The sequence below is a fragment of the Aedes aegypti genome, chromosome 2, assembly GCF_002204515.2.
Source record: "Aedes aegypti strain LVP_AGWG chromosome 2, AaegL5.0 Primary Assembly, whole genome shotgun sequence".
NCBI classification, from domain to species: Eukaryota; Metazoa; Arthropoda; class Insecta; order Diptera; family Culicidae; genus Aedes; species Aedes aegypti.
In genome coordinates, this window is record NC_035108.1 from 7,783,352 (window position 1) to 7,797,003 (window position 13,652).

Sequence of the window (13,652 nt, forward strand, 5' to 3'; positions counted from 1 at the left end):
GGGCTTGATGTTGAAGGCCGTTCTGTTGAAATGATGCGTGCGTAAAAGATTCTGTGAACGAATTTGTTGGCGAATGGACGTGTTGTCCTTGATTCGCGTTTTCGGTTACTACACAGTAGTTTTGATTTCCCAAGTACATCATTATTACTACATCCAGGTGCCTCAAAAATATGTTTAATTATGAGTTATTTTAAGCTTTTTGATAGACTTGGCGTATAGGGCACTTAAGCGTACTCCATTTACTTAAGTTGGCTGTTTTAATGCTGATCCATTCTACTTTTTATGAAAAAATACAATTTACACCGTCTTCAGCACAAAGGCTGCACACACTGAACGATTACTAACATTAGGCAAGGGACAACACGAAACACCCAGTAGCCCAGCGATGATTTTTTCGTTTGACGAAAAGTTTTCACCGACTGGAGCGGGAATCGAATCCACACCTCGTGGCACAATACGCCTAGACGACTGACGCCGCTAACCGCAAGGCCACGAAGCCCACTCAACCTCATAATAATTATGGTTGATTGGCAAAGAAAACACTCAATTAATAACTATGTATTCAACGAACTCTGGGAAGCCGGCTATGTCCCAGCAGAGGTGTAATGCCAGACAGAAGAAGAAGAAATTTAATGTATTCAAACCATGAAAGGAAACAGTGCTGGGTTTGATATATGTACTTACACTGTACGAATAAGTAAACAGTCTGACTTCCAACATATCTTATTGAATAAGTGTCCTATAGCTCATTAAATCCTCTGTTTTTGTTTTTTACTAAATAAAATTTTCATTTGTAAATTTTCGTTCAGCAACAATTTTATAAAAAATTGGCTTGTTCATACATTTATAGCTTGGGTAGAAATGGTTGAAACGATGAATAAAGAAAAATTCAAAAACTCAAAATACAACAGATATTTTAATTATTAAAACTACTATTATTTTGAGCAATTTAACCTAGTGCTTAACTTTTTAGCCGGTAGTGTGAAAATTTTCAAATCTTGTGATAATCAAATTGAGTATATTTGTAGTTCACTGCCAAAATGTCATGCCGCTTGCTCAAATGGAAACTAAGTTACAGCATGCCAAAGTTGAGCATTTTGTATGAGAATTGGCTTTCACTACTATTATTCTGAATACAACTGTATGTATATTTTTTATGAACCTTTATATGGAAATGAAAGTTTCATCTTAAGCTCGATGACCTCGAAACTGTCTTTTACAATGATTACATTTAAAAATAATGTACTCTAAAGAACAAAATATTAAAATTAAAAACATTTGTTCGGGATCCCTTGGTGGACTTTTTTTTGGGGAACACGTGAAATCAAAGCTAAAAATTTATATTTTCGAATGGTGAAAGATTTAGCGATGCTTTTTTTGTGATAAACCTTTCCCATACACACGCCGTGTACGGCGAACCCAGCATCCAGAAGGTAGCCAAAGCTGGAAGGATACGATGGGCAGGGCATGTTGCAAGAATGCCGGACAGAAACCCTGCAAAGATGGTGTTCGCTTCGGATCCGGTTGGTACAAGAAGACGTGGAGCGCAGCGAGCTAGGTGGACGGATCAAGTGCGTATCGATTTGGCGAGCGTGGTGCAGAACCGAGGATGGAGAGATGCGGCCACGAACCGAGTATTGTGGCGTGAAATTGTTGATTCAGTGTTTTCTGTTTAGATGTTAACTAAATAAACGAAAAATGAAATCGCCTTCTCTGATCCAGAAACGATCATTCTTTTGCTCATGAATATAGCGATCACCGTTATTGCCTTCATCCGGTCATATTTGAACTAAATTTCAAACAACCGACTACCGAAACCAACTGAGAACGACATTCTCCACGCCTCGACAATGAGTAAGTACATTCTGCAATAAAGCTTATTTTTGTTAAGGGTAATAAACGAAAAAGCAAAATGCTTGATTTACTATTAGGATCAATTCAACTGTGAAGGTTAAATAACAAGGAACAACGTCGTGGCTGAAGTATTCGAGTCACGAATTATCAAACATGATTAGTGCAAAATAATGAAACCAGAAGCATTAATTTCATACTAGGTACCAAAATTACTTTCACCACTCTGTTGAACAAATGACGAGCTTTTTAGCTCTTCTTTTCACACAGAAAGCTTTCAAGAGCTTTCAGTTGTTTCTAGTATGCTGAATTACGACTGAAAGCTAGCGCTTCAATGAGCACATTAAGGTAAATCAGCTTGGAATCCAGCTTCAATAATGTACCAACATTTTCAAGGCACAAACCTCACGAATGAAGCATCGAATGAGAGTGCACTAGCAGAAAGTTTTAAATAAGAATGTCGGCTTCCTACGTTCAATATTTCAACAGATTAGTACCTTTGTGACAGCCTTGTTTGGATTCCGACATGTTTCATCTTAACCATTAGTCGATTTGAAAACTACATAATATATGACGATGATTTACTACAACCTGATCTACACTCTTGTCTTAGTAAACACCAATCTATCGAATCCATAATCCATATAATTTATATGTAAGATCAAAAAATAAATATTGAACTGACCAAATCGTATACAAATTGATTTTGCAATCATCATTTGCATTTGGGTCAGCAGATATCTACCTGCGATTGGTGGATATTTTTCGAACGTTTGTCGCAATAGTTGTCTCCTCTTCGGCTATCTTCACTAAGTTCACCGATCATGCACATAGGTACATGTGGATCACAAGAAAAATTCACTCTCCCTGTGCATGCTAACCGATATGCTATCACATCAAACATTCGTGCAAACAGCATGTTTGGCTAGCGAAGTGTGATTATGGAATTCCTATGGAACTGTAAGCAATTTCAGCTCAATAAGTTGAAAATGGCATTGGCGTAAATAGGAGGGGGGGGGGGGGGGCAAGGGTGATTTTAGAACCACCCTACACCACCCCCCCCTGAAAAGTTCAAGCCCCCCTAGAGAACTTTAACTCTCATACTAAGTATGCACCTTTCTGAAGGGATTTTTACGATCAGAAGGGTTAAGCCCCCCCCCCCCAGATTTGAGTTCAAGTTTCGCTAATAAATAAGGGTCATCAGTCAGGTTTTGGTTAAAGTTTTCGTGTTTGAAAAAATAACTGAAAAGTCAAGAAGTTATTAATGTTTGGTAATGGGTAGAATTAATATTCGTAGAACTTACATTGTAAATTTGAACACCTGTAAAACATGTTGTTTTGAAACTTCAGCTAAAAATGATATTTGTCTTATCTTAATAGATATACCATATCCAGGGCCGCACAATTTTATTTCATTGAAAGCATATTCAGTTCTCAGCTGACTGACTCGAGCACAACATACACATACACGGCAGTCTCTTGATTAGTGTAAACATCAAATTTGGTTGTAAACATGTGACTTCATTCCAAAATGTAGGTAATGTTAAGTATTTTTAAAAATATTTGCAACATTTTGTTATGCATAAAATTGATATTTCAAAGCTTTCCTGCGTTATCATTGCTTGTACAAAAAGGCAAAAACAAATATGGATAGAGAAGAAATTAGCAACAAAATACCAAACCTGAACTTGAACAGTGAGCTATCGCGAAAGAGAGGGCGAGCATGAAAGCTCTCAAATTAACCAAACGAAGCCAACATCAATTTGAGCTGCAGCTGTCCGAAAACCGATACCTAGAAGTTCCAATAGTTCACTCACCCTCTCTGACCATGTGCGTAGTTTTCCTCGCCCCTGACGACACATTGCCACGATTATTCCGTTTTTCTTCGGTTCGAGTTTGAAGGAGAATTCATTCGAACCGAGTGCAAATAAATAGCCTACTGTTCGGTTTCTGTTATGATGCCGATGGTGATGACATGTTTTCCACGTACCTGTCGTTATAACAACCGCGACAATGTGTTAACCTCAGTAAGCTTTGCAGCACGCGGTTTGTGTTTGTGCTCTCTCATCGCGGCACACTCTCTATGCGGGCGCGCAAAACCCGAACAGCCGCCGCCACGAGGAGGCGTTTCGCTCTGTATTTCTTTCCTTCGTCGGCCTACGCGCGCCTCGTCCAAAGAGGGGTATAATGCAACTTTCAATTTATTATTTATTTATTTGGTTCTACATCAATCAACTTGATAAAACCTCACCAACAATATATCGCCAATTCAACCGGTTCATGGCCGCCTCTCTCCACCTTCGACTTCGACCCACGCTCTCCCGGTCCTGGTGTACTTGGTCAATCCACCTAGCTCACTGCACCCCACGCCTTCTTGTTCCTACCGGATTCGAGGCGAACGCCATCTTTACAGAGCTGTTGTCCAGCATTCTTGCAACGTGCCCTGCCCAGCGTATGTTTCCAGCTTTAGCCAACTTCTGGATATTTATTGGGTTCGCCGTAAAGCTGGGCGAGCTCGTGGTTCATTCTTCGCCGCCATACACCGTTCTCCTGCACGCCGCCGAAGATCGTCCTTAGCACCCGGCGTTCGAAAATCCCAAGAGCTTACAGGTCCTCCTCGAGAATAGTCGACGTTTCACCTTTGAAATGCGATACACAACTTTCCCAATAATCGATCTATCAAAGCATAGCACAATATTAACGTTCACATTATTGTTTTAGATTTTAAAACAAAAAAATCAGGTGAAATTTTCGTTGATCTCCATATACAGTGCTGTTCTGAATAATAGCAGCGCATGTCGATTTTCATACAAAATGCTCATCTTTGACATGCTGTAGTTTTGTTCCCTTTCAAGCAATCGAGTTGAAATTTTCTCCACAGAACTACAAATATGCCCAATTTTGTAAACACAAAATTTCAAAATTTTCTAAGCCCCTGCCGGAAAGTGAGATACTAGGTGAAATTGTTCGAAAAAATAGCAGTTTTAATAATTTGAATTTCGGCTTGACATTATAGTTTTAAATTGTATATCACTTACCATTGGAACAATCTCCTCCTACTTATCAAACCTACACCTAAACCGATAATGTTTAAAATATTTGTAGAAGAAAAATTTTAAAATGAAAAACTGCTATTTTTTCGAGAAATTTCACCTAGTGTCTCACTTTTTGGCAGGGACTCAGAAAAAACTGAAATTTTGTAGTTACAAAATTGATCATATTTGTAGTTCTGTGGAGAAAATTCCAGCTCGATTGCATGAAAGGGAACAAAACTACAGCATGTCAAAGTTGAGCATTTTGTATGAAAATCGACATGCGCTGCTATTATTCAGAACAGCACTGTATAAGCTTATATGAGCAATTATAAAAATAAACTTCAAATGACAATTTCCCAGAAAATACTGAGTTGAATATTTTACTGTTTTCACTAGCTTGTTCCTCATGACCAAGATCAACTTCCCATAAAAAAAAAAAACTGAGGTACGTGAAGATTGCCTAATAACCCCTTTCGCACATGGCGTGGCTCCGTACGGTACGGTCAGTCATTATAGCGGTGTGAACGGAATCCACCAATCACTTCAACGTTGTTGCGCTTTGCTAGCGCGAGGACTTTGACTCGTCGTCGGTCGATCAATGGATTTCAGTTGCTCAATAACCGTCCCCCGTGAATGACACGGATTTCGCCTAAAGGGAGAGTAGCTCGGCGTCGGCCTTCTGACTATTCAGGGTATTCCAGTGCGAGCATCCTAGTAGTTTGTAGGGATAGAGATTTAATTGAAGGGAATTAGCAAGTGGAAATTCCGTTTGCTTTATATGTAATCAAATCCAACGGGAATTCAAGCAGCTGATCGTGAATTATTGCGATCGCGTTAGGAATTCATGAAGCGGTGTTATTGCACCACAGCTTATCTGGTTTGGTGAGGAAATGTGAAAACTTGTTTTCCCATTCATTGAGATTGTGTCAAAGAAGTGGAAAAGTGCATGAGAAGCGAGCGTTAAGAATTGGGCAATCGAATCAAGTGGTAGATTTTCTAGCTTTCGCGAGTGGTGGTCATTCCAATTGGTCATGTAGGTATCTGTGGTTCCCTGAGCCTAAGATCAACATCTGGAGTCTGTGTTTTGCGAATTTGCCAAGAAAGAACAGACGAAATCAAGTGTCTCTCTATGCATGAGTTAGCAAAGTGCATAGCGCATTCGAAGGATTGCCAATAAAAGCTGATAGTTTACATGTCCAGCGAAGTGCCGCCGCGTGCTTGCGAGTGAGTGAAGTGGTTGAAGCAGCCCAAAAGTGAATGCCAAGAAGCGGTTCTCCATACCGAAGAGCATAAGTGAAGTAGCATAAAATCAACTCTTGAAAAAAAAAAAAAACGAATTGAATGTGTGCGGTGGCGACGCGTGATTGTCCGTTCATTTGCGATTGAATCAACTGTGTTCAGCTGTTGGTCAATATTATAACAACAGTTCGGGCCGTCGACAGCAGTCACGAGCGGCAGTAGTGGAAAAAATGGTGCAATGGACACTGGTTTGGGCCGGTATCGGTGTCCTAACGGCCATCTCGGGTGCCCTGCTCGGATGGGTCGTGTTTCCTGTGGCGGTGCATGAAAAGATACTGGAGGTAAGTAACCACACACTACACGGATAGATGATGCAGGTAGACAAGCTGTTCGATTGCATGCAAGTGCATCGAAAACGTGTTCCGTACCGGGACGTGGTAGGCGATCAGCTGTCGCGATAAACGACTAATGGGAAATATTCTGGAAAATTACGTACCAGGTACTAAACGTAAATTAGATCACATGGGTGGAATTGCCGTGTGAAGTTAGAATTAGTTGCGTCATGAAAATTGTTTAATAGCTTTGGATTGAATTAGTTATTGATGTAGGTATATATAGAGGGACTTCCTTAGCCGAGTGGTTAGAGTCCGCGACAATAAAGCAAAACCATGCTTAAGGTGTCTGGGATCGATTCCCGGTCGGTCCAGGATCTTTTCGTAATGGAAATTTCCTTGACTTCCCTGGGCATAGAGTATAATCGCACCTGCCGCACGATAGGAATACGAAAATGGCAACATTGGCAAAGAAAGCTTTCAGTTAATAACTGTGGAAGTGCTCATAAGAACCAGGGTTGTTAACGTTAATCAACGATTAACGGCGTTTCGTTGATTCGTTAACGTTAATTGTAACGATCAACGAATTTTCCGTTGATTTTTTGGAGCCGTTGATCAACGTTAACGTTAACGCTTGGCGTTGATTTAACGTCAACGACTCCGTTAATTTTTACGTTAATGCTGGTCTTTGTGCTTACAATTTTTAGCAGATCTCAGACCGAGTAGGATATGTAGCGTAGCAAGAGGCAATAAATAAAACAGCTTTTTTTATTCAATAAAAAGTTTTTGGTTTATTTTTGTGTTGTGTTAATACATTTATAACAAAAAATTTATATTGTGTCATATATTTGTTCACAAAATGTGAACGATTTTTAAAAACTACATTTTTTTTGTATATATTTAGTGACAAATTGAATAATCAAATGCTGTTCTTCCATACAACATGTCCTAATTTGGGGCCTCTGTATCTCAGTTTCTGGTAGTTCCAATTGGTGGACATTTGAATGACGTTGTAGTTCGTACATGACATGAAGTTCATATAATCTGAAGTTATGTCTGCACTGAATTGAGTACATTGCAGTCATTAAAAAAGTAGGATGGTTTTTCAATGGCAAAAGTAAGTAACCGAGAGATATCTTTATTGAATCTAAAAACTGTAAGCTGTGGCTGGTTTTTGTGTTCTGCAAATTTGCGTAACTTCTGAAAGTGCAACTTTGCAACTTTGCTGAAGAAATTAACCACCGCTGCTTACCTTTTTTTAATTATGTTTGAAAAAAATCTTTACTTTTATTACTTACTTTTCTTCTAGAACTCTTTGGTAAATGGCTGTAATGTAATGAATTCATTACCAACAAAACTTCAGGCTATTTGTGATTCGTCATTCATGTTTCAGCCAAACTAAGATGAGCTGAGACACAGATCCCCAAACTTAAACATTTTGCTTCGGAAAACAGCATTTGTTACTGACTGTAGGAAAAATAATCTTTCAGGAAGTAGCTTCGTGACCACCAGATGTGTAGATTCTATGACACTACCCCGAACGCCACTACCCCGAATGCCATTACCCCGAATGGGTCATTACCCCGAACGCCACTACCCCGAATGGGTCACTACCCCGAACGCCATTACCCCGAATGCATAACATTTTGAGACATATTCTAGTTAAAGAGTGGGGAGATAATTTTACGATTCCTTTTGAGTATTTCACGAGTTTGGGTCAAAAATGTATTTTTTAAATATTGAAAGATAAAAAAGCAGCTAGTTGTTCTGCAAATAATTTTTACACACTAAGTTTTGTCCTTTAATCTTGAGAAGATTCACACAGCCACATTGTAATGCTCTGAAGAACAGCCTATTTCGAAAAGAAGGGAGAATTTATTATGAGAAGGATAACTATTATATGCACAAAATTAGGATGTAGTAAAGTCTCTTATTGGACGTCGGTAGCCACTTCCTTTACTCATTTTTATAGGTGTCGGGCATTAAGATTAAGATCTTCTTAAAGATTTTGTTTCGTAAACGATGGTAATGGAAGTTCACCCTGAGATAGTCGCTGCAAGTATTGTTCTATGGAACCCGCCTAAAACCAACCTAATAGACGACCGTTCCGCTATCGCACTTGTACACATGTACATGTTAGAAAAATCGGCGGCCTTTGATTGACGCTAAGTAAGAACTTTTGTTGATTTGTGGGATCATTAATTTGAATTTCTGTGAGATAACCACAAAAAAAAATATATTTTTGATTCAAGATAATGAAGAAATGATGATGCCAGAAAAGTGGTGAGTAAATCCATAAGAGACCTGTCTGTTTTAATACAAGAAGATAAAAGAAAGGGAATATTTCCGATTAGAATTATAGCAGGAATTACTTTAGTGAATGCCTTCAAGATATATTCCTTTATAAAAAGCTGTTCTATATGGAAATATTAGTGACTAGCATATCCAACAAAATCGTGAAAGAACAACCTATTTAAAAAAGAAGGGCAAAGTTCTGGAGAAATGTTTGCAGCTATGACGTGAATGATCACTGTAACAACGTGATGCTATGAAATAACCTATATTCATAAGAAAGAAAAATATTTGTTCAAAAAACAAAATTGAAATATGAACACCATCAACAAGTTCAAATACCGGTGATAACACATCTGTTAAGCAACATCATATTGAGGGTTATGGATTCGAATTCCTTTCAGTCAATAAAAGGCTTATTTTATTGAAGCCCATTCACAAATTTCGTAACTCAATGGTGAACACTGATCTTTCGAACTATTCAACACGGGTCGGCAGGACCGCTACAAAGGGAGCAAAAAAATTTGTGGGTGGTTGTCCTCAAAATGTTACAGCCCATTCACAATATGTAGAATTTCCATACAAAAAAAAAAGTACGAGGGGGTGGGTAGGTGTTAAAAATGGCAATTTTTGGCGAAATGAAATTTGTGAATGAACTCTTGAATTGCGAAGGTGCCCACTGAGCTGATAAACAGGCACTGTCTCGGAAAAAATGAGAAGAATATAGTTGCCATCAAGATATTTCGAAAGAATAGCTGGCATATAAAAGAAGGGAAAATATATGATGAACATTTTAGCGACGAATTTAACGTGCCATTAATTACCAGCCTTCATTAGAGACGCATTTTTGCACGCAAAACAAGATAGTGTACTGTATCTCATACTATTCGGGGTAATGGCTCATTCGGGGTAGTGGCGTTCGGGGTAGTGGCGTTCGGGGTAATGACCCATTCGGGGTAATGGCTTTCGGGGTAGTGACCCATTCGGGGTAGTGGCGTTCGGGGTAATGGCGTTCGGGGTAATGGGATGGAGCCGATGTGTATGTTCAGGAGATCACGCCCATGCAAATCCATTTTCAATCACTTGGTTTCGGGATGTGAATTGTCAAGAATTTCAATTTCTCTTTATCCATGCAATAAATGGACCTGATGTTTTGTGATTTCCAAATAACGTTGTTCGTTTCCAGATCCAGTGTACAAATAAGGCAGTATTTGGAAATTCCCTCGGCGGAGGGGCCATTTGGCGAATGTTGATACGGGGGTAGTTTGGATCTGCGGAACTTTATTTTACTCCTTTCATCGTCCTTGAAATCATTGTTTCCTGATTGAAATTTCAGCAGCGATGTGACGTTGGCTCGCTGGGATCACTTCGGTTTGGGATATATTCGTATTGAATGTCGGGTTGCCCAGTGCAATCGCGAAACGTAATGCCAAGCCCTCCGAACCATTTCAATCAGTAAATGTCCGGATTCCTTTAGCACTCGTAGAAAATTGATCTTGTCCATCTAGGCTTGCCACCTTTTATACCCGTAAACAGTTTTTTTTTCCAATTTCCTTGGTTACGGCATTTGCATGGAAACCACGTAGAGAAAATTTCAATTGCATCTACACAGGTCATCCAGTAATCAACGATAAGATTACCGCTGTTCGTTGACGTTAAATCAACGCAACCCGTTGACGCTAACGTTAACAAACATGAAAATCAACGAAACGCCGTTAACGTTGATCTCGAGAAAAATTAACGTTAACGGCGTTAATCGTTGATTAACGTTAACAACCCTGATAAGAACACTAAGCTGAGAAGCAGGCTCTATTCCAGTGGGGACGTAATACCAAGAAGAAGAAGAAGAAGAAGAAGAAGAAGAAGAAGAAGAAGGAAAATGTGCATAGCCTTTTGGGACAGGATCTGCTGAATATATGAATTTCTTGATTGTACAATGTTTTCAAATGAAATAATTTCAATAGGTTCCTATTTAAGATAAGAATCAACAAATTTAATAAAAAACACGTTAAACCTTTTGTATAATGTTAGAAAAATTGTTGTTGATTTTGTCGAATGAACATTTTTATGAAAGTATAAATTCTACATAGGCGGCGTCCACAAACTACTAAAAATCTATAAATTAATAAAACAAATTGAATGGATCGTAACGCTCAATGGGGCGAGGAGGGGGAGGGGTAAGCTCGTAACGCTCGAAGGGGGGGAGGGGTAGACTCAAGCGTTACGACCCGTACACAATTTTTAGTGTAATGTACGACCCATACACAATTTCAAAATGTATTCCTTAAGAATCTTCTTAAGAGCAATATTCGACAGTTTTGGTTCACGGGTTTACGGTATGACCCTTTATAATACGGTAAAATTAACAAATACATATAGAATTTGCATAATATTAATCGCAATTTATACGGTTCTAGCATGCCACAATTTGAAATCAGTTTATCTCAAAATTCAGATTATTTCAAAACCTGGGGCATTTAGGAAAGTCGTTTTGGAGGTGGAACGCTTTTATTTCGGGATTTGACCACTAGGTGGCGCTAGTGAGCATGAAGCTTTTAATGTTGTTAGGCATATATCTCAGGAGCCCGACCACTTACAAAGATGGCGTCTTCTGCAAAGTTGTTTAATGGCTGAAGGGCTGTCATTATCTTAGGCAATTTCGAATTTATTGGCTCAAATAAAGATAGCTTTGAGCGACTGAACAACTCTGCCGAAGACGCCATCTTCCTAAGTGATCAGGCTCCTGAGATATTAAAAAAAAAAACAAATGTTTCATGCTCACTGGCGTCACCTGGTGGTAAAATTAGCATCACCTAGCTCGATCAATTAAACAACTTGCTGAAGACTCAATTCTTATGAGTGGTCAGGATTCTGAGAAATTCGCATTTATGGGTCGATGTGAATGAACATTTTACAATTCTTCAAATATAACATCAATTTCAACTTACAGTATCGGACATTTAAAATGCACCAAAGTCGTTTTCCCATACAAAATGGTCAACTTCAGAGAGCTATATCTCCGCCGTTTCTCAACCGATTCTTTTCATGTTTTTTGTAACAAACTACAAATTACCTCAATTTTTGATAACTATTAAAAAGTTGTGTGAAAATTATCGGTTTAAAAGTTACAGATAGGTTGAATTTTGTCATAAAAAATGCACCAAGATGAAAAGTAATGTTTCAGACAAACTATACGTCGTATCCTTTCGGTGTCTTCAGCGCATTTAGTCCTTATGAACAAATGCGCTGAAGACACCAAGACGCTACGACGCGTAGTTTTTCTGCTACATCACTTTGTGTCTTGGTGCAGTTTTAATGTCAAAATTCAACCTATCTGTAACTTTTGAATCAATACCTTTCACACAACTTTTACAATAGTTTTAGAAAATTGAGGAAATTTGTAGTTCGTCACAGAAAAAAATGAAAAGAATCGGTTGAGAAACAGCGGAGATATAGCTCTCTGAAGTTGATCATTTTGTGTGGGAAATCAATTTTGGTGCATTTAATATGTCCGATACTGACATGTTTGAGTATGTTTTTCAATTACAAGTTCAAAATCAATAAAAAATTGAAAATAAATGATTTTTTGGCTAATATTTATAATTGACATATCTCAATCTATTGAAGAAATACTTCATGATATCTTCAATAAAAGTATAGATTTTAACAAGAAGACAATTAGACAATTTCACATTAGTCAAATTGTTGTCTCTACAAAAATCGTGATTAAAAAATGCCAAAAAATATGTGTAAAAGTTCAAGTTATGCTTAACGTACTTTAAAAATTTAATTTAAATCGTTCCATAAACAAGTGAGATCTAGCCTATTAGAGTTGATAATTTTGTATAGCAAATTGGAATACACGGGTAAAAATGCGGCACTCGAAATAAGGAGAATGAGTCATGATTACGGGAGGAAAGTGTGTTTTCATGTTATGAAAATACACCATGACCAAAAGTTATGAAATCATGAAGCATTTTACCGTAACGCCAGCTGTACGTTACGTTTTCAATTTGAAGCGAAGAAAAATGTTAGCTGGAATCCTCAAATCATGAAGCATGTATGCAGGAACCATGAATAAAATTCATGGAAACATAAGCACTATTCATGGATTTAGTCATCTGTCATTTATGATTCCTATTTTTGATACGAAAAGTGGCAATTTCGGTCATGAAATCATGAAGCAGGATCCCTGAATCATGAACTCATTTCATGAAAACGGAACATTATACGTCAATTTAGATCCAGGTTTATATTTGCTATTGGTAAACAAATGAAATGAAAATTAAAATCGTTACGACTTTTGTGCCGTTAGTTTCGTAATAAACCGCGAACACATTCTACAATTGTCAACCTAACGAGTGCCAAATCTTTATCAGGAACGCGAACATACAGTGGTTAGGTTTGTACGCAAAATATTGTTTCGAACATCAATTGATTCGACAAATGGTCCCTGGGCTAGACCTGTGCGCCGAAATATTTTTAATCGGCGGCGGCGTAAGAGCATTTTTATACCGGCGGCGGCGGCGTCATCGGCGTCACGCCATTAACAAGTTTCGGGGGCGGCGGCGGCGGCGTGCTTCGGCGTGGAGAAAATTGGACATCAAAATGTTTGAGTTTGTCATATTTTTTCCGGAGTTACGTTTCTACTGGAACAGAGCCTACTTCTTAGCAAAGTTTTCTAAAAGCACTTTCACAGTTGGTAAGTGAAAGTTTTCCTTGCGAAAGTTGCCCTTTTTGATATTAGTGTTTCGTGTGACTGGTTCAACGATATTTTATGCCCAAGAAAAGTATGGCTATTTCCTAATATACGAAAAAAACCTGAACTATTCGGGCGGGGATATTACCATTAGGCTAAGAAAGGCCCAAGATACTCTATGTCCTAAAATGTCAAGAAAATTAC

At 38.4% G+C, this 13,652-nt stretch overlaps 1 protein-coding gene across 2 annotated transcripts in view; it reads left to right on the forward strand.

The window, feature by feature from the left end:
- Nucleotides 1–5,481: 5,481 nt before the first annotated feature.
- LOC5579869 (sensory neuron membrane protein 2) overlaps nucleotides 5,482–13,652 on the forward strand; it is an 83,258-nt gene continuing 75,087 nt past the window's right edge. For both annotated transcript variants that reach the window (XM_021839848.1, XM_021839849.1), the window contains exon 1: nucleotides 5,482–6,466. In XM_021839848.1, the coding sequence (XP_021695540.1) occupies nucleotides 6,356–6,466 (111 nt within the window). In that variant the 5' untranslated portion in view covers nucleotides 5,482–6,355. The remainder of the gene's footprint in view (nucleotides 6,467–13,652) is intronic.